The sequence below is a fragment of the Myotis yumanensis genome, unplaced genomic scaffold (genome assembly GCF_028538775.1).
Source record: "Myotis yumanensis isolate MYYU_CA2020_CCGP unplaced genomic scaffold, mMyoYum1.0.hap1 SCAF_15, whole genome shotgun sequence".
Taxonomy (NCBI): domain Eukaryota; kingdom Metazoa; phylum Chordata; class Mammalia; order Chiroptera; family Vespertilionidae; genus Myotis; species Myotis yumanensis.
The window spans coordinates 44510146-44531378 of record NW_027223766.1 but is presented as its reverse complement, the minus strand read 5'-3'; the positions used below and the strand labels follow the sequence as shown (position 1 = coordinate 44531378).

Sequence of the window (21233 nt, the reverse complement as noted above, 5' to 3'; positions counted from 1 at the left end):
AGAATTAACCAACCAACCAACCAACCAACAAACAAACAAACAAACCATAACTGGGTGAATTAGCCAGAAAGCTGCTTTTATTACTGGACTCACTTGGAGGGGAAAAAATTACTTCAAATGGTCAGGTTTTTGACTCATAACTATTTGCTTTTCTTTATGTCCCATATTTTTTGGAAAACAAAATGCTATGTCTCTTATGAAATGATACTTTTAAAAAAATATTTTATTGATTTTTTATAGAGAAGAAGGGAGAGGGACAGAGAGTTAGAAACATCGATGAGAGAGATCGATCAGCTGCCTCCTGCACGCCCCCTACTGGGGATGTGCCCGCAACCAAGGTACATGCCCTTGACTGGAATCGAACCTGGGACCCTTCAGTCTGCAGGCCGACACTCTATCCACTGAGCCAAACCGGTTTGGCATGAAATGGTACTTTTGAATGTGTGCTTCAACTGAGACTTAATTATCCCGGAATTACCCCGAATCATCCCCCAATTTGGGGGCAAATAATAGTAATAATATGCTCTTTTAAAGTACGTTCTCTAAAGTGCTTTTTAAATCTTATTTTTTCATTGAGCATGTTATCTTACTATCTCGCAGAGTTTCCTCCTCCTCCCCCTCCTCCTCCCCCTCCTCCTCCTCCTCCTCCTCCTCCACATCAGATCATAAGAATCAGAGCACAGGGTTGCATCAGCAAACTGTCTTCATATGGAGAGTCTGACCGAGGTAGATCAGAAAGACAGGAGGCGGCGCTGAGATGGATTAGGTTACAGTCGGGAAGGCTTTGGCTACATGTCGGTTTGCACAGCCAATAAAGTATGTATTGTTGGGGAGGGAACTGTGACTGTCCACAGGTCTCCTTTCCTCTTCATTTGGCAGGACCATAAATGTTATCTTCAATAAATTACTCAGGCACCAACTGAAGTGCTTTCTAAAACGCATTTGCCTGGCGATGGCACAGGTCCTGTGACTGTGTACACACTCCCCGTGGAGCGCGCCCTTTTGTCTGGGAGCTCGTGTTCCTGCCTCCAGGGTCATGCCGCAGCCTGGGGAGGCCCCATTTCCCCGGGGAGTGTCATGCAGGGTCTGTGATGGATTTCATAATGGACTCTAAATACCTTTAAATCCTTTCCTGGTTCCTCCATCAAGGAAGCCATTTCTTTAAAAGCTGCTGGCCCTCATTGTTTGTTTTACTTGGCTAAAAAAAAGTTTGGTCAAGAACAGTTCCTTTTATAATATAGCAAAAAGGAATTCAGGGCCTGGGGCTGTGAGTCTTGGGCGGAATCAGGGTATTTTTTTCCAGGAGATCTCAGGAATGTGAATAATCTTTTGGGCACACCGTGCAAACCCCACTGTGACTTCGCTTTGAGTATTAACAATTCAGAGCAGCTTGACTCCAGTTTTGAGATCAGCGGTCTCACCCCCTTTTGATTTATCCCCTTCTGCTTAGCTTTGCTTCTCTGCAGTAAAGGAACCAGCTGTGAATGTCATCTTCTTTGAAAAAGCTCTGTGAGGTCAGGTAGTCACTGTGTTGACCCAAAGGTTTTTCTGGAATCGGCAAAAGGAGAGGCAGTACGAGAGGCTCCCTTTGCAGCCAGGCAAGCTGAGAGTGGCGGGAGGGCCCTGGACAGCCAGAGCAGCGAGGGACATCTGGGGGGCTTGCTGGCGTGGCCCCCGCTGCAGGGGACTGTGCTGGAGTGGGAACTGCTCTGGGAAAGCCGGCAGCCTCACCTTGACATGGAGTGGCTTCCTTGCCTTACACAACCCAGGAGGAAAGAGCAGCTGATGAGGTGGGTAACTAGATTCCGGACATTTTAGAACAAGACTTTTGTGATTGAATGAATATCCCTCTGACTGGACCTTTGCCTTTGTGACTTCAGAGTGGCACTTTCCCACAGTGCGAAGATTTGTTCATGCTGTCACTTACACGCCCATAGCATACTGCGGGTAGATTTTTAAAAATCGGATGCACTTCATCTCTGTTTGAATGGATTAACTGTTAAATAATTCATAATTAAGTTTTTAGAAGTCAGTTGTACTGTTTTGGAAGCTCTCCTTGGTCATTTGTGACCATGGACTCATTGGTTTTGTGCTCTCTGTACATTTAGCACCGTGTGTGTGTGTGTATGTGTGTGTGTGTGTGTGTGTGTTGTTTAATGTAATAGTAATATCAATTAGGAAAGAAAGCATTCACAAGCCCACCTCACTCTTATTCTTTTGTTTTTCATTCCCATTTCAGTGCCTGGTCAAATGGATAGGAAATTTTCATAGAGTTTCAATATTAGAAAATATTAAAACAGCATATGCTTTTTAAATGTAATGTGTAGTCTGAACATTCTTCGTTGCTGTATGGTATATGATTTTTAATGCCATGAGAAAATTCATGGCATATATAATTCACATAGCTACTACCCCTCTGTAGTTGGCCTTCCGTTGCCTCAGTAGTCTTTCTTTTCTTTTTTTAAAATTTATCTTTATTGTTGCAAATATTATAAATGCCCCCCTTTTTCCCCATTGACCCCCTCCATCCTGCCCCCGACCCCAGGCCTTTACCATACTGTGCCCATGGGTTATGCGTATTTTTTGACGAACTCAGGGATTTCCTTTAATGCAGTAATAAACACCCCAACTCTTCTTGTTTTTAGAAGATTTCCTTAGGATAATTCCTGAGAGCTGAACTATCTGGTGAGAAGGTCTATAGATTTTAGATTTCCTTAAAACGCATGAGCAAAGTGCTTCCCAAGGGGCTCGTGCCCATTGCTGGTAGGTGACCCCTATTCCATAGTCTTTACCAGCCAGTCGTAAAGCGTCCATGTTCGTGCTAACATTCAGTCTTGGTGCTGGCTCAGCCCTGCAGCCCGGGCTCCTGTGCGAATCCCATTTGTCAAGTGCTGTGGAGCACAGGTTCCCTCTCTGCAGGGCCCGGGGCCTGGAAGGGCAAGGCCCGCCCTTTGGCCCTGCGGTCTTGCCCATTTTCCTGTGGCATTCAGCCCCCGTGTAGGGTGGAGAATATAGGTGGCTGTGCCTTGGGGCCCTAAAATTCCAGCAGCTGAAAACCCTTTGGAGTGAAGTATTAAATCTAAACCAGAGTTTGTGGGCTTCCTGCGCTTGCCTTGGAGTCTGTTCCATTATGGTAGTTTTTACAAAACACTTCTGAATTAGAAATAAATTCCAAATCTCTTTTTCCGCCCCCCTCTCCTCCTGCCTAACACCACCAGGAAACAGAATCTCGTTATTTCAGTCCGAATATATTAATACTGACCCTCTCCGGCACTTGGGACTTTTCAGGTTAGACTCACACGGCTTCTATTTTTACTCTAGTCTAAACTGTGGTCATATGGATAGCAAAATAAATACTGGACTATTCTAGCTTGAGTGGTGGAGAGGCAGCGTTGCTTATAATAACATGGCTACAAACTTCTTCCCTCTGTTTGATATTCCAAAAAAGGAAGAAAGCAGGACTTGGAGCACATCTGTAAGTCATGAACATTTTCCTTTTGTGTGTCATGCATATTCAACATAATCCCACTCAAAGTCCCAGGCGTGGCTTTCATATACATTGCTTCAGAGAAATCTGTTTTTGTTGCCAACAAATTTAATTCAAGACAAAGGTCCCTTCCCTTCTCTTCCCTGGATCAGGAATCCGAACAGCCCCCCCCCCCCCAACTCCCCCCAGATGACTTTTTATTGCAGAGGAAGAAGACAGGTTTTTGTTTAGTATTAACAACACTCCAGTTTCAGGAGGAGTATTTTTTTAAAACCTATTAATTGAATTTTATAATTCAAACTAGAGTCCTGGTGCACGGATTTATGGACCGATGGGGTCCCTCGGCCTGGCCTGCGCCCTCTCACAATCTGGATGTTGGACTGCCAGTTTTGGCCCGATCCCCGCAGGCCAGGCCTAGGGACTCCACGGGTGCACGAATCCATCCACCTGGCCTCTAGTATGCATATAAGACCGTTGATTAATCTCTTTCCGCCCTCCCCCCTCTCCCATTCTCTCTGAGATTCATCAGTCTGTTCCATGTTTCCATGCCTGTGCATTGAGCGTCTGCCCCCTGGTGGCCAGTGTGCATCATAGCTACCAGTCGAATGGTCAAACTGTTGATTGGTCGCTTAGGCTTTCATATATATAGATATTTCAAAACTGTCAGAAGGACATAAAGTGAAAATTCCCTCCAGGTGAGACCTTTTTCTTTTAATTAGTTGTCTCTGTCACTTCTCTAGGCTGTAAAGTTTGGGGTCTGTCAACAATTTGGGTGCAGAGTTTCGATTTCTTTCTGCTTGGCTTATTTAGTTAAGGGTTCTTGGACCTCCCTGAAATGGTGGCTTATAGAAACTGGGTTTTGGATCACAGGAGTTTGTAGGTGATATGCCAGTGACAGGTTTCTTGATAGATGAGCATATTCTCAATGAGTGTCTGTGATTAGGGCTGTTCACTGTTACCCAGTTCCAGATGAAAGGGACATGGACCTGGGGAGTTGCATCCAGCCTGTTGTGTGTCCCGATGCCTTGGGGGAGGAGGAGCGGTGCAGCATGCAGTTAGATAAGCACCTTCGATCTTCTGGGTCATCATATCTGCGATGCCCTTTCATTTACCCAACAAACCACTTATTGGGCCCAGCTACTGTTCTGCAGACTCAATAGACGAACATTATGGGAAGAAAAATAATTCTAAGCACAAGCTATGCCAACATACATACAGTGAGGCACCTTTTCTGAAAAGGATATTGATCCCGTTTAATCCTAAATACATATTTAGATGAGCCAAGTGTTCCTTTGGCAAGAGTTTTTTGTCGTTGTTTTTGTTAACGTGCTGATTATTGTGCTGAGCATTTTATTAAAGAAAGATTCAATTTGAGCTTTGTTGGCTAGGAAATCTAACTGCTTTGAACCATATTCAGGTTTTTGTGTGGTTTTTTTTTTTTTACAAAGAGGAAAATTTTTACAGTGAAGTATACTAGCTCAGTGTTGCTTTCTAAAATGCTTTTTCAGCCATTTCAATGTTTTCCAAAGGCTAGCGCTGTGCCTGGCTCGTTGGAGGCGTTCTGAACAAGTTGGCTGTTCCTTCTAAGCTCATACTTGCCTTCCTGGCGTCCTCCTCACAGGTAGTTAGAAGGCTGAATTCCAGGTGTCCTTTTTAAAGAGACCAAGTAAGAGAACATTGATTGAGTTTACCCAGACGTGAGGGAACCAGGTAACTTCTTTTAAAAGTATGGTTATTTCTTCTCACCAAATGGTTTAACAGCAGGTTCAGTCTTTCAGAAAAATGTGCCCTCTTGTTGGGCCTTTACAATACGCTGGTTCATAGAGCACAGTGATCGGCCTGGGCCTCGCCCAGAAATGTACATTCTGAGTGACGAGAGAGAGTCCACTCCACGTGAGGCATCCACCAGGAAAATCCAACCCGGATCCTGAGTTCCCAACGATCAGTTCACGCTTAGAGGAATGTAAATAGACACAGTAGGAGTTCCGTCATCTGCCTGCGTTGGTTGTTTCAAAAGGTGCATGGAACCAGTCGGATTTCTCTCCAGTTGTCTGTAATTTGGATTTTTTTTTAACTTGATTTTTCTTTGGATTTTACATTTTTATGAGCAGCCCAGTCATCCTTTAGTCGCACATTTCACACTCAAATGTGATTCTACCTCTATATAACCTGATTTTTTTCAGAATTGGGTTTATTTTCCTAAGATGCACCCATAAATAATTCAAATTCATACCCCATTCTATGGAAGGAAGGTGTGCTGAAGTGTTTCTTAAAGGGAAAGATCTAGCTTTCTGTGTAATTAAGAACCTAGTGTTGGGGGCAGTTCTGAGCTTAAGACCTTTCTTTAGGTAGTGATTTAAGAATTTTCTTCCACATATGACCTCATCTTTGACCTTGACTTTTGTATGCATTATATAAAGGATGGTGGAGCAAGCCTGGTACATTATTAGGTACCAGGTAATTGTCTGTAAACCTTAAAATAAGTGTTTGTAAATACAAAAATATTTGATTATAAACTTATATATCAGTCATATCTCATACTCAAGGACAATAGTACGTTTTCCTAGTAGTAAACATATGGTTCTTTCTATTACAACGTTGGTTCAGGAGGAACACCTGAGGGAGAGAAGGTACTACTAAAAATGAATGAACGGCGTTTGCTAGACATGGCTCCAGGCTTTTTCGCTGTGGGGAACTGACAGGACATGGGGCAGAGAAAAAACTGTTTAGTTAGAGCTCTTAACTCTTAACTCAGAATTTTCCCATCTATGATGCCAAGAATGTTGGTTCTAAAAGACTTTACATAGCCCTAGCCAGTTTGGCTTAGAGCATCGGCCAAAGGGTCCCAGGTTTGATTCTGGTCAAGGGCACAAACCTCTGTTGCAGGCTTGATCCCTAGCCCTTGTGAGGCACGTGGATGTATGCAGGAGGCAACCAATCAGTGTGTCTCTCTCACATGGATGTCTCTTGCTCTCTGTCTCCCCCTTCCTTTCCACTCTCTCTAAAAATCAATGGAAAAATACCCTTGGGTGAGGATTAACCAAAAATAAACAAACAAACAAACAAACAAATAAATAATGGAAGATGTTAAATAGATACTCTGGCTCTGTGGGGTGGACGGCGGGGGGGTGGGGGGTGGTGGTGGTGGTGGTGGTGGTGGTGTGAATTTCCATGGCCAGTGTTTGAAAGTGCTGAATCCAGCAGAGTTCAACATGATTATTACTCTTCTTCTCAGGGCCTTTTTATGATTATATGCAAATCACAAGCAAAGTGGGGTGGGGATAGGCATAGCGTGGCCAACACTGTCATCGAGTTCACATGTTGAGGTTCACAGGGGCTGGAATCCCTGCTCCCTGCCTGAGCTGGAGGTCTGGGGGCAAGCCTCAGTCCCTCAGTCTGTAGTAGAGATTGTTGAGACGATGAAGTGTGCCAGTGCTTGTAAAACACACAGCTCGGAATGCCTGGCACATACGGGACATTTAACAGTTAGCTAGAGCTAATCCTTCTGAACCCCAGGCCGGATGGCTCTGATTTCTTCATGTTCTGGCTCGTCACCGTGCAGCAGAAAGAGCCCAGAGTAGGGTAACCAAAGTTTTGGGGCTCCCTTTTGGCCAGTAACTAGACTGGATGATTTTTAGCTAATTTGCCACTATAGTGTTCTGTTTCTTTTAACTTTTGAAAAAAATTGATGCCTATAATTTCTTAGGCTCCTTTGGGTTATACTGTAGAGGCCAGAATTGGCAAGTTCATTTAAAGGGCAAGCATATAATCGCTGAGCCACTGTGTGGGAGAAATTATTTCATTTAATATGTGTGTCAGCTAGTGATCAAATAATTTACTAAGTCACCTCCGGAAGGATAAGCTAAAGTTAGTCAGTTTGGCACTTGGTGATCACCCTAAACGTTAGTATAGGATCAACATCAGGACTGGATGTGCCTTTATCCTAAAACTAAGAGGCATCATCTGCTTTCTGTGATGTGAAACAGAATGTAATGTCAGGCAACATGAATATTTTACTGTTGTGTCCAAAGGCTAATATTCTGAAGGTTGGGTCCATGGGTGGGTGGTGTTCATGACTGTCTGACTTTGTTACTAACCTAAGTTTAAACCATGAAGTGATATAACACCTACTGCATTGAGCTTTAATGATCTTACCGGTTCCACTAGTTTAGGGCATTAGAGGGCATTCATCTAGTGGATAAAGCAGTGCACCTTCCAAGGAGGACCTGGGATTTCTGAAGAACAGAGTCCCACGCAGGCAGGTGGAAGGAAGCAAGATAGTTGTTCATGAACGCTTTACCTACATGAGAAAAATCCAATGATTAGTTCAGTGGCAGTCTCACAAACTTTTGTTTGCTGAGAAAACAGACTGGTTTGTGCTATTTCTTATGAAAACCCAAGACTGGTGTTGCATTAACATTTCTCTGGGAAGACCTGCCTCATGTATGGAGGCTGTTTAGTGCTTCAGTTTCCGCGGCTGGACGTGGCACAAGCAGGCACCTCTATCTCCGTCCGCTGCCGATTCCCCCTCGTGGTATCTAGTTGCTTTCTACGACAGGTTTGCTCTTCTGTTTGCACCTCTTGCATGAGCCAAGGGGAAAGGTCTGAAAGACGAGCTTTGCTTTTCTTCCAGCTTGTACTCCAAGCCCTGTTAGCCAGCAGGATTGATATCGCCTCACAGAAATGGCCAGTCCCACATTAAACAACCTCGCCGCCGTGAAATCCTCCCGTAGGGCGACTGCACTGCGCCCTCCCTCCCGGGTACTTTCATGGGTGGCTCTGTCTCATCCAGCCAGAGGGCGTTCGGAGGGTGTCCTGGGGGGTTGGCTGGGTGTGAAAGCGGTTGTCTGGAGTCGCCCCTTTTGGTGGCTTTCTGAGAGATGCACATGTCTTAACCTAAGGCAGTAGTTGGCAAACTGCGGCTCGTGAGCCACATGCGGCTCTTTGGCCCCTTGAGTGTGGCTCTTCCACAAAATACCGACTTCTGCGCATGGGCCACGAAGTTTCAATCGCACTGTACGTACACGCCCGCACGTGGTATTTTGTGGAAGAGCCACACTCAAGGGGCCAAAGAGCTGCATGTGGCTCGAGAGCTACGGTTTGCCGACCACTGACCTAAGGGAATGTTGCTGCATAATTCATTTCCCTCTCCAGGCATGTTAACTGCCAAAGTCTTTTCGGCACAGTGTGGCGTCTTCGCAAAAAGGAATGTGTCCCATTCCGAAAGGTATTTTCTGTTTAAAGGCAAGACACTGGAGATACTCTTGCAGCGTTATCTGCTACAGAGTGAGAAGGGCCCACTTATTGTGAAATTGGACTCTCTGGAAGGAATTCGGGAATTCCTCCCAGGCGCTCGGCGCGCCTGGCATCAGAGCGGGAGATGGCTGTGGGTTTGATGTGAGATTATTTGCCACACGGGACGATGGAGGAACAAGTACCTTCAGCTCCATTTAAGCACATTAAACATCCTGGCCCTGCAGACCCCAAGCAGCTGAGGGCAAGTCAACTGCTCTAGACACGCCCCGACCTCCACGCCGGGTCTTGTAGCAATTTGGTCTGACAGCTCCTTGCAAGGAGCCCGTGGGCATGGGGAAGACGGTTGCTTGTCAGGCTACTTCTGTGCTATACTGGGAGTACTGTGAAGTGTCCAGAAGTCTCTGGGAGATCTTTCTGCCCATCTGCTTTTTAGTTTGACGGATGTGTCAGTCCGGACAGCTGGGTCACCTAATGAATAGAAATTTAATTTCCACACAGGGATCAAATATCTTAGTGTTTCCCATGCCACGTCAAACTTGCCTGACAGAGCCAAGAGGAAAATGCAAGTCATCCAAGGAGTTGCTGATAGGTAAACGGAGTCTTTTACTTACTTTTTAAAAAGACTCTAAAGTTACTTAATTGGATGCAGTGCAACACGTATGGGGCAGATGATCGCCCAGGCTCAGCTGTGAGAGATTTTAATGATCAGAACCCTGGAGCTCTTGTGATGTGTGTTAACTCTGAAACCTGAGACAAAGGCTACTTCGTTTTAGGTCATCTCAGTGGACAAATATTTGTTAAGGACCTGTGCACTTTGGGAGGGGCAGGGAGCATCCACAGGCCACAAAGACCTGTCTTCAGTGAGTTGTACTGAGCTGAGGGGTGAGAGAAATACACACGTAACAGTTAAATAACCAGTGACTATTTATGTCTCAAATTGTTCATATGCTACAAAATCCAAAATAGTCGTTTATAACTATGGAACATATAAGGACCGGAGAAGTCAGAGGCTGTTTGGGAGTAGGCTTTTAGAAAGATTGAAAGAGCACAGGACAAAGGTTAATACCAGCAGGACTGAGAATTGCTTTTAGGTGGGAGCACATATTGCCCACATGGCATTAACTGAGCACCTGCTATCTGCCAGGCACTGGGACTGCAGGGAGTTGGGGTAGATTAATGACTAACCGAGTACAGTCCCTGCCGTCCAAGGAGCTGTGAGTGTAATAGGGTCATTTAAGTTGATGGTAGAGCTGTAGAATGCAGGGCTCCTGACACGGTCCACAAGCTTCGGGAATCACGGCCTGGAATGGTGATAGCCTTGGAAACCGGTCTAATGCAGGATGGATGGCCTCAGATCGCAGAGTTAAGCTGTGACCATTCTAGCAGAAAAATTCCAGCACACTCCTGGCCCAGGGTGGTCATTCAATGCCTGAAGCCAGCCCGCTGGAATCCAATCCCTAAGGTTTCGGCTCAGAATGCGCCGGTGTGTGGTAGCTCAAATACAACGGGTTCCCAGGCTCTCCTGTCAGTTGGCACTGAAGCCTGGGGGGTGGCGGGGAGTGTGGGCTCAGGTTTAAAATACTTCGGCGTCCCCAGCCAGCAGCTGAAACCTGAGAGAATAAAGTGGTAGTGTTGTGGAGGGCTGGGCCCGGCTGTCCTCCTAGGAAGGTTCCAGCCATAGAACAGAAAGTTTTATTTTCAGAGGAAATCTGATGAAAGCCAGTGTACTGAAGGAAACATTTTTTATTTTATTTTATAATTCCTGTTAGGAACAAACATTCTATTTGACTTTTTAAAATAGAACAATAATGAGCATGACCCTGTGTCCAAACACAAATATTGTTTAGAGACTGAGTCCGCTTTATTTGTTTCTGGGCTTCTATGAGATATTGGTGGTAAAATATCAGTTTACTAAAACCATTTGAAAAAAAATTGTATGTCTACTCTGCCTTCAATGCATGCGTGTTACTCCTATTAAAGAGCTAAAAGCTGTGGAGTTGGTATACTTAGTGAGTGATCCATCATAGCCAGCGAGCGATTCGCTGTTACCAAGTGGCAATAATAGAAAAAGAATGTGCGAGTGTGGGCTTAGCTGCATTGGCCCTGCTAAGCCAGTGAGCCCTGGAAGCGGGCTCGCGGTGGGCTTTCGCCCTTGTCAGTTGAGCATCACTGGCCTTGCTCTTCGGAAGGTGCCGTGCCTGGCCTCTGCCTGGGTCTGGGCTGTGGCAGGAAGCTCTGGACTGCCCAGGCTCCTGGGGAGCACTTGGCTGTAGTGATAAGAGTGGCCAAAGCTCTGAGCAAGGCCAGGCCAGCAAATGTTGGTGGGCCTTGATGGGCCCCTGGGTGATGATTTAGCCTAAGCACCTTCATACCTTTGTATGCATCGCCCAGAACGTCTGACATGATGTCAGCGTTTTGTAGCTTTCCCAGTAAGGGTGCTGCAGTGACTGTGACAGAGTGAATGCCGGAGATGGCTTAAAACTAGCCCTGGGCCACCGAAGCTCAGGTTTAGCGGAATGTAACCAAATCCGTGCATGATAGGTGCTGAGGTCTCTGTGCCATCTTCGTTCTGTGGATTAGGCTGCATCGGCCTCCCTGGGGGCATTCGTCTGTGATCAGCCCTTCATGCACGTTAGCAGGGAGTCCCGAGGAAGGGCAGGGCCAGAAGTGGGAGTTCAGGGGCACAGAGGAGAGGGAGGGGTGGTCACTGCGGTGGAAACCTGAAGAGTAAGGCAGTAAGCACATCCCTCATTTCCTCACCGTCCTGAATCCCTTCTCTTTCCTTTCTCAGAGGGCAGAGCTGACGTCTGATAAAGACATGTACCTGGACAACAGCTCCATTGAAGACGCTTCCGGAGTGTATCCTATTGATGACGACGACTATGCTTCTGCATCAGGCTCGGGTAAGGCCGGGGACTTCACGCTCGCCTCCGTTCTCCATGTTTGCTCGTGTGCACGCACACATGCACCCACATGCGCACACAGTGTCCTGGCTTAGACAGGGAGACGGGCAGGGTACACAGGGGTTAAGAGTGTGCTCTTTGTGTCCAAGTGCCTGGCTGTGAATTCTAGCTCCCCGTCACCTACGCTGTGAGATCTTGGGAGTGTATTTAACTTGGCTGGACCTCAGTTTCCTCATGTATAGAATGGGAGGTCCCTACCGCATGGGCTTGCTGTGAGGATTAAAGGGGTTGGCACGTCTAAGAGCTCTTAAGAGTGTGCTGCTTGGCATGTAGTCAGTGTTCTGTCAACATTAGCTTTTAATTGTATTACTCAGGGTTTGAGAGTGACGTCATGAAAACAACTCCTTCAAAACAAATCCTTCAAACACTAGTTTTTATAAAACTGCCAACCCTATGTTGAAGATTTTGGATGACACCAAGGAGAGTTATATTTAGTTACTCCTAGGGTATTGCTCAAAAGTAGAAGGGAGAATGTAGCAGGGATAGCCTCAGCTCCCTGGTGTATCAGTTATCTGTTGCCTCAGTGATGCCGTGTAACAAACCATCCTCAAATGCTGAGGATAAAAACCAGTCACTTATTTAGCTCATCGTTCTATGGGTTGGCAGTTAAAACTGGGCCAACCGGGCTCCTGCACATGTCAGTGGTCAGCTGCGGGTTGGGAATGCAGCTTTGCTGACCTTGGCTGGACTTTGTCATATCTCTGGAGCAGCTGGGCAGACTTGGCTCTGGTCCACACGGCCTCTCATCCTTTAGTAGGCCAGCCATTTGTTCACAGGGTGGAGGCAGAGATCCCAAGGGAGCAGAACTGTGCAAAACCTCTTAAAGCCTCGGCTTAGAACTGGCACAGCATCCCTACCACCTTTTATCGGTCAAAGCAGAGCTAGCCCTTACTCCGCCTCTTAACGAAAGAGCTACAAAGTGACACTGCAGAGGACGTGGAACAAGGAGGAATGAGTGATTCTGGCCATTTCCGCCATCTACGGTATCTAGTACATGTTTCACCTGTGCCAGGAATGGCCCCTAAGAAGCTGAAAAGAGGAAGAGCTTGTGCATATATTTAATTAATGATCAAGTTAGGAATTTGTGGTCAGCAACACACCAGGAAAGTCTTATTCAGGACCTTTCTTACTTTACATTTCCATTGTAAATTCAACAGATGGTAGAAGTTAGGCTGAATATAGTTGTCTGGTTAATCAGGTTGGCCTGGCTTCAGGGTGACCCAGAATAAATTCAGATTACTGGATCTTTGGTAGAGATCTAGCTACATAAGAGTGAGTGTTTTAAGTTAGCAAATGGCAAGCCTGAAAAAGACAAGTGAGGTTGTGGCTGACCTAGTAACAATGAGCTTACAGTGCAGCCCTAATGTAAAAATAGCCCCAGTTATTCTCGGGAGAGTGATATATATTGCACGCACAGACTGAGTGTGAAAAGAGTGCTTCTCCATAGCCCACAACTCTATTAATATATTTCGCTCATGGCACCTCTTTTTCTTCTTTGGCACCTCAACAGTGCTTCGTAACTAACTGTCATCTTCAAAATGTCCCAGGACATAATAAACATGGATACTTGTTTCTCTGCATTTCACAGAACTTAGAATCCAAGAGTTGGTAGAGATCTGTAGCTGTTGTCCTAGTCATTTTGCTGATTTCTGCTGATTGTCTTTAAGTTTCATATCTACGCAGTCCTGTTCCTCTGCTAACCCCGTCTCCCCATCAGGGTGAAAGGGGTTTGGAGTGAGTCATCTGAAGTCCTGAGCCCAGTAATCAGGGGGCTCAAGTAGAGGCTTAGATGTGGGCTGGCATCGCTCTGCCCTGGCCCCAGCCTGGGGCAGATGATTGCTGCAAAGAAGTTCATCCTTCAGACCAGTCGTGGAGGGAAACTTCAGTCAATAGTTACACAGATAAATGTGTAATTACACACTGTGATAAATGCAATTAGGGTAAGAGAGGTGGTACTAAAAATGAACTTAACAGAAGACTCTGAGGTCTTTCCTGAGGAATGGCTTTTGTGCTGAGGTCCAGAGGTGAGTTAGGAATCAGCTAGGCTTGCTTTCTGGCAGAACAGGAGGGGACCACACGGGACAGACAATAGGGAAGATGTTGTCACGGAAGCTGGAAAGGTAGGCAAGGCTGCGCTTGAGGCATTTAAAGTTCATCTCAAGAGCAGTGGAGAGCCATTGTACTAGTTTTTAAAAATATATATATTTTTATTGATTTCAGAGAGGAAGGGAGAGGGAGAAAAAGAGAGAGGTAGAAACATCAGTAATGAGAGAGAAGCATTGATCGGCTGCCTCTTGCACACCCCACACTGGGGATTGCGCCCACAACTGGGGCATGTGTTCTGACCGGGAATCGAACTGTGACCTCCTGGTTCATAGGTCAACGCTCAACTCAGCCACTGAGCCACACTGGCTGGACCCATGATAATACTTTAAAATGGGAGGAGGATGGGGTCACAGCTGGTGTGTGTATAGTGGACTGAAAGAGGGCTTTTAGGAGAAAAGCAGGTATGATGGTTCCTGGAAAGATTACCGTGGCTTGGATGAGTGTGGTTGCCTTGGGACTGTGGAGAGGTGTTAGGGTGAAGAGACATAAGAAGGTAAAATCAGTAGAACTGGGTGATTGGCTCGATGGGGTGGGAGGAAGAGGAAGTCAGGGTTGTGGTTTATAGGAGTGGAGGGTTCATTCATTGCAAGGTGTTCACCAGGTTTGTGGGGCGAGAGGGAGGGAGGTGATGATTTCCGTTTTGGATGTTTTAGAGGTGTATAGTACAGTTGAGTCATTCAGTAAAATGTCAAGTAGGCTTGTGGATATGTAAGTCTGAATTTCAGAGAAGTGATATAAGCTAATATATAAACTTGGGTTTCTTTTATATTTGGTTGGTAATTGAAGCCATGAGCATGGGTGAGATAAAAAGTGCAGAGTAAGAAACCTAGGGCCACCCAGCCAGTGTGGCTCAGTGGTTGAGTGTTGGCCTATGAACCAGGAGGTCACAGTTTGATTCCCAGTCAGGGCACATGCCTGGGTGTGGGCTTGATCCCCAGTGTGGGGTGTGTAGGAGGCAGCCAATTAATGATTCTCTCTCATCATTGATGTTTCTATCTCTCTCCCCCCTCCCTTCCTCCCTGAAATATATATATATATATATACACACACACACACACACACATATATATATACACATATATATGTGTGTGTGTGTATGTATGTGTGTGTATATATATATATATATATATATATTTTTTATTTTTTTTTTTTTTAAAGAAGCCTAGGGCCGAATCCTAAGGAAGTGTTGATATTTTGTGTTTACATAGAAGAGAATGAATCTGCAAAGGAGACAAGTAGCCGAGAGGTGAGGGGAAAGCCAGGAAGTCAAAGTCATAGGAGCCCAAAGATAAAGTTTCAAGAAGGAGATGATGGTCGACAAGTGTGCAGTGATGCTAGGAGATTTGATCAGATGAGAACCACTATGGACAATGCCACTGGGTCTAGAAACATGGCGGACCTTGGTGACCTTAACAAAACAGGACCATAGTGTGTGTGATGACAGGAAACATCTATAACTAGAGGGAGGGGAGCAGATGGCACGGAAGTGAGCCCGTGAGTGGCCACAGCACCAGTGGAAAAGTGTGGCCGAGCCGAGGGGACCCAGGGCAGCGGCTCTCTCAGAAAGGGGGCAGTTATGGGAGAGTTCTCCTTTTTTGGTTATTGTTTTAAAGTAGAAACTAGGGCATGTGGAAGGGAAGACATCTCATTGAGCAGGAAAGATCAACCATTACAAATAAAAGAAGGGCTACTGGAGAATGTTCAGGATAATATTTTAAAAAATATATATATATTTTATTGATTTTTTTACAGAGAGGAAGGGAGAGGGATAGAGAGTTAGAAACATCGATGAGAAACATCAATCAGCTGCCTCCTGCACACTCCCTACTGGGTATGTGCCCGCAACCAAGGTACATGCCCCTAGCCGGAATCGAACCCAGGACCCTTCAGTCCGAAGGCCGATGGTCTATCCACTGAGCCAAACGGGTTAGGGCATCAGGATAATATTCTTTTTAAAACTTTCCAGGCTACCCACAGATCCACTTTGAAATCACTCCTTCATCCCAGTGCACACTGCCGAGTTCCTGCCGAGCAGCCGTTTGGAAGGAACATGGCTCTGCGGGTGTCAGCCTTTGACAGTGTCATCGGATGATGTGGAAACCTGCATCCTGATTCATGTGCTCGGCCCCTCTTTGCTTCTTCCCCAGGAACGGATGAGGACGTGGAGAGTCCCGAGCTGACAACATCCCGACCGCTTGCAAAAATACCGTCCACTAGTGCTGCTCCCAAAGTGGAAACCACGACGCTGAAGATGCAGAACAAGATACCTGCTCAGACGAAGGTGGGTTTTGTTTTGCGTTGCGTTGTCGGGTTACTGCAAACGCTCCTTCATTTAATGACGCAGACCAGTTCTTTTAAGGGGCCCTATTTTAAAATAGGTGAGGACAAACGGTCTTTTGTTACATTGTTGTAAATGGCTCTGACTTACCCTTTCTGATGGTTTTGACTTTTACTTGCCGACTGCTTTGTGTGTTAAGTAGACTTTATTTTTATTTTATTTTTTAACATATTTTCATTGATTTCAGAGAGGAAGGGAGAGGGAGAGAGAGATAGAAACATCAGTGATGAGAGAGAATAACTGATGGGCTGCCTCCTACTGGGGATCAACCCCGAAACCCAGGCATGTGCCCTGATCAGGAATGGAACCATGATCTTCTGGTTCATAGGTTGATGCTCAACCACTGAGCCACACTGGCCAGGCAGGCTGTGTGTTTTCAAGCAGTTTCAGGTTACAGCAAAGTTGAGTGGGAAGCACCGAGAGTTCCTTTTACCATCTGGCCCCACCTACACACAGCCTCCCTGACTTTCAACCACCTCCACCAGAGGGTAAGTTGACACGTCATTGTCACCCAAAGTCCATACTTCACATTCTTTGAGTTGTCATTCTTTGGGTTCTGACAGATGCATAATGACATGTATCCACCACTGTAGGGTCAGACAGCACAGCTTTACGGTCCTAAAACTCCTCTGTGTGCTGCCTGTTCTCCCCCCACCAAACCCTGGCAAGCACTGATCTTTTCACTGTCTCCATCGTTTTGCCTTTTCCAGAATGTCATAGTTGGAATCATACACGATGTAGCCTTTTCAGAATGTCTTCTTTCAAGATATGTGTTTAAGGTTCCTTCATCTCTTCATGGCTTGATAACTCATTCTACTTACCTACTTTTAGCTTATATATGAATATTTTTAAATATATTTTTATTGATTTCAGAGAGGAAGGGGGAGGGAGGGAGAGAGAGAGAGGGAGAAACATCAGTGATGACAGAGAATCACTGATTGGCCGCCTCCTGCATGCCCCCTACTGGGGATAGTCCTGAAATCCGGGAATGTGCCCTGACAGGGAATCAAACTGTGACCTTCTGGTTCATAGGTCGATGCTCAACTGGTGAGCCACAATGGCTGGGCTACATAAATATTTTTTAAAGGATGGTCCTTTTAAAGGAACTCACAGTCAAATTAAGAAACAAAATCATTTGTATTTATTTGGCTCAAGCCAAGAAAATGTATTTTCATTCCATAAAGAATTTGTTCTGAGTTAAAACCATTGGGAAACTTACATGTGCTGAAACAGGTTATGAAATAAGGAGACTCCAGATACTAATTGCAGTAAGTTATTTCTCAGTCTCCACCAGCCCATCATCAATGGTATATAAACGTTGACCTGAGAGTGTTCTTCATTGGTAAAACAAACAAACAACAAAAACACCTCGAGGTCCAGAAAAGTGGTGTGACCTATGGTCACAGAGGAGCTACTTGCAGCACCCAGGTCCCCTGAGGCCCTAGCTCAGGGCTCCCTGAGCTGCAAGAATGCATGAGGGGAGGCGAGGGTTATAGAGCAAGCCTGTGGGGGGCGGTACTCCCCACAGAGAGGGATCAGGAAGAACCCTAGGAGAGCAGAGGGAGACAATGCCCAAAAGCAAGCTGTCACAGTGCCCAGTGTGGCAAATGGATGGAGTAAGAATGGCTCCAATGCCCTGGGCTGAACAGCCAGCGAGGAAGGATGGCCTGAGGTCAGAGGAGTGTGAGAAAGTAGAGATCTTTTGCAACGTCAACTAAAACAACCTAACCATGTCGTCAGGATTGTTATGAACTCTCTATCTTGCCAATACACGTGATTTTCTGTTATAAAAAAACCATGAACTAGATAAACAATCCAATCAAAAAACGGGCAAAGACACTTTTCGAAAGTGGACATACAGAAGGCTAAGAGGCATGTGGAAAATGCTCAAAGTCACTAATCATCCAAGAGATGCAAATCAAAAGGATAATGAGGTACCATCTATACCTGTCCAAATAGGTATCCTCAACAAATCAACAAACGACAAGTGCTGGCGAGGATGTGGAGAAAAAGGAACCCTTGTGCACTGCTGGTGGGAATGCAAACTGGTGCAGCCACTGTGGAAAACAGTATGGAGTTTCCTCAAAAAATTAAAAATGGAATTCCCATTTGACCCAGTAATGCCACTTCTAGGAACGTACCCCAAGAAATCAGAAATACCAGTCAGAAAGAATATATGCACTCCTATGTTCATAGCAGCACAATTTACAATAGCTAAGACTTGGAAACTGCCCATCAGCAGATGAGTGAATTAAAAACTGTGGTACATCTACACAATGGAATACTATGCTGCTGTAAAAAAAAAAAAAAAGAACTCTTACTCTTTGCAACAGCATGAATGGACCTGGAGAACATTATACTAAGCAAAATAAGCCAATCGGAGAAAAATAAGTATCACATGATCTCACTCATTTGTAGAATATAATGAACAACATAAACCGATGAACAAAAACAGATTCAGAGCCAGAGAAGCATCAAACAGACCCGTCAAAATCACAGAGGGAAGACCTGGGAGGGTGGTGGTAAGAGATCAACTAAAGGACTTGTATGCATGCATATGAGCATAATAAAATGGACACAGACAGTAGGGGGTAAGGGCCTGTGCTAGGGAGAGGGAGCAGGGTGGAAGAGAATGGGGGAAAAAAGGAGACTCATGTAATACTTTTTAACAATAAAGACCATAAAAACAAATGAACAACAACAACAAAAAACATCCATGAACTACATGGGTTTATAATAGAACTCCCCTATTTGGTAAAAAAAAAAATCACATAAAGTGATTATCCCAATTATTTCCTAAACTCATTGTTTGAGGAAAAAAAAAAAAGCAACTTTGAAATATACTTACTCTTCTTTTTTTTTAAAAAAAATATTCTATTGATTTTTTACAGAGAGGAAGGGAGAGGGATAGAGAGTTAGAAACATCGATGAGAGAGAAACATCCATCAGCTGCCTCCTGCACACCCCCTACTGGGGATGTGCCCGCAACCAAGGCACATGCCCTTGACCGGAATCGAACCTGGGACCTTTCAGTCCACAGGCCGACGCTCTATCCACTGAGCCAAACCGGTTAGGGCTACTTACTCTTCTTTTTAACACATTAAAAAATCTTTACGATCTTTCCCTTTTCCCATACCAGTCACCTGAAGAAATTGATAAGGAGGAAGTTCACCACCCTGACTCAGCAAGGAAAAGGGACCCAGAGGAAGAGGACACAAATGTGTACACTGAGAAGCACCCAGACAATCTGTTTAAAAGAACAGAAGTCCTGGCAGGTGAGTCGCCTGGCAGGGGTCAGGGGAGAGGGTTCTTAAATGGACCTCTCTGTTTATCTAAGTGAGGTTCATGGGTGAAGGTAAAGTTTGCTGAATGTCACCTTTCTACGGAAAGCAGCCTGGGAGGGGAGGTGGGGAAGGGAGCGGGTCTCATTCCAGAATGAGAGGCAGGAGTTAGGCAAATGTCCTTATTTTCTGTCCACTCCCTCAGGCTCGCCCTTGGCCAGCTATTGGGGGGGGGGGGGGGGGGGGGGGGAGGGGGAGGGGGGTGGGAGCTGCGTGTGGGGGCAGAAGAGGAAAATTAAGGTCTGAATTGGTCCAGAACAACTGGGTGTGGGGGAGGGCAGGATGTGAAGATCAGTCAGTCTTGCTCCAAGTCATTCTCAACTTAAATGAAAGAGAAGGAAAAGTTCTTCCTGGAGAAGGCAATTGACAGGAGTAACACCCAAGGCATGGCGGATGTTGCTCTCTCTCATTGTGAACATTTGATTTTAAAGGGGATGATTGGCAAGATTTAAGAACACGATATCCTTGAAAGGATAGCCCCACATTCAAGTCTAGAAAAAAAAATTTGCAAGCTTTTTTCCCCCTACTCTTACAAAACTTAAGTAAATCATATCATGTTTTGTTTTCATTGAAAAAGCAGTTCGCAGATGAGACTGTGAAATGTGAGAACTTGAAAAGGCTAAAGAATCTTGAAGGATGGAATTAGCTGAGCCTCACAGCTAGATTTCTCTTAATGAGGCTTTTGGGTGATATTATTAATACAAATCAAAGACAGTACGGTACCTTCCTGAGGGATGTCAGATTTGCACAATTGCCCGGTTGCTTCGTTGAATCCAGGTTTTAACATTCGGGGGTTTTTCCAATTAAGCCTTTTATGAAAGTGTTGTGAAATAGGTGGGGCTTGACAAAGCTACTTCTGCAGCCCCCGAATCTCTTGTAAAAGCAGTCTCCCCTTTGGTGTGTTTCAGCCGTCATCGCTGGCGGAGTGATTGGCTTCCTCTTTGCCATTTTCCTGATCCTGCTGTTGGTGTATCGCATGAGAAAGAAGGATGAGGGAAGTTACGACCTAGGAGAACGCAAACCATCCAGCGCGGCTTACCAGAAGGCACCTACTAAGGAGTTTTATGCGTGAAACTCCCACTGAGTGTCTCTATTTATGAGATCACTGAACTTTAAAAAATAAAGCTTTTGCATAGAATAATGAAGATCTTTGTTTTTTTGTTTTTGTTTTTCATTAAAGAGCCATTCTGGCACTTTAATGATAAAACCCCATTGTATTTAAATCTTTACATGTATTTTCTTTAGAACAACATAAAGTTAAAACTTAACATCTGCAGTGTTCTGTGAATAGCAGTGGCAAAATATTGTTATGGAAATTCTCAATGTTCATGGAATCGGTGTAAACTTCTATGCGCAAATGATTGTTTTTCTTCAGTGGTTCGAAGATGAACGCTGTTTCATTTGTGTCAGCATGTCTCCGACGGACCTAGCCAAGTTGGTCTTACTTTGTTAATTTATCTGTTGTTCCCTTCTTCTCCCCGGCTCTCCCCTCGTGTCCCGTGAAAAACAAAACAAAACTCTACGCCTTTTGTAGCTGTTACGGTGCAATTTGTCTTCGGATAATTTAGATAAGGGTAATTTAGTGTATATGTGATTTTCAAATATGTAAACTTTAACCTCCACTTTGTATACATTTTTTTAAGTGTCAGACTATCCATTTTACACTTTGTTTTTCATTACCTGTAGCTTCAGGCAGATTTGCAAGAGCAGAGTAATGTGTAAAATTGGATTATTACCAGAAA

At 45.1% G+C, this 21233-nt stretch overlaps 1 protein-coding gene across 1 annotated transcript in view; it reads left to right on the top strand.

The window, feature by feature from the left end:
* SDC2 (syndecan 2) overlaps positions 1-20632 on the top strand; it is a 90740-nt gene extending 70108 nt beyond the window's left edge. Inside the window, exons 2-5 of the mRNA XM_070392159.1 lie at positions 11535-11646; positions 15960-16093; positions 19290-19425; positions 20400-20632. Coding sequence (XP_070248260.1) covers positions 11535-11646; positions 15960-16093; positions 19290-19425; positions 20400-20563 — 546 coding nt within the window. The 3' untranslated portion in view covers positions 20564-20632. The remainder of the gene's footprint in view (positions 1-11534; positions 11647-15959; positions 16094-19289; positions 19426-20399) is intronic.
* Positions 20633-21233: the final 601 nt, after the last annotated feature.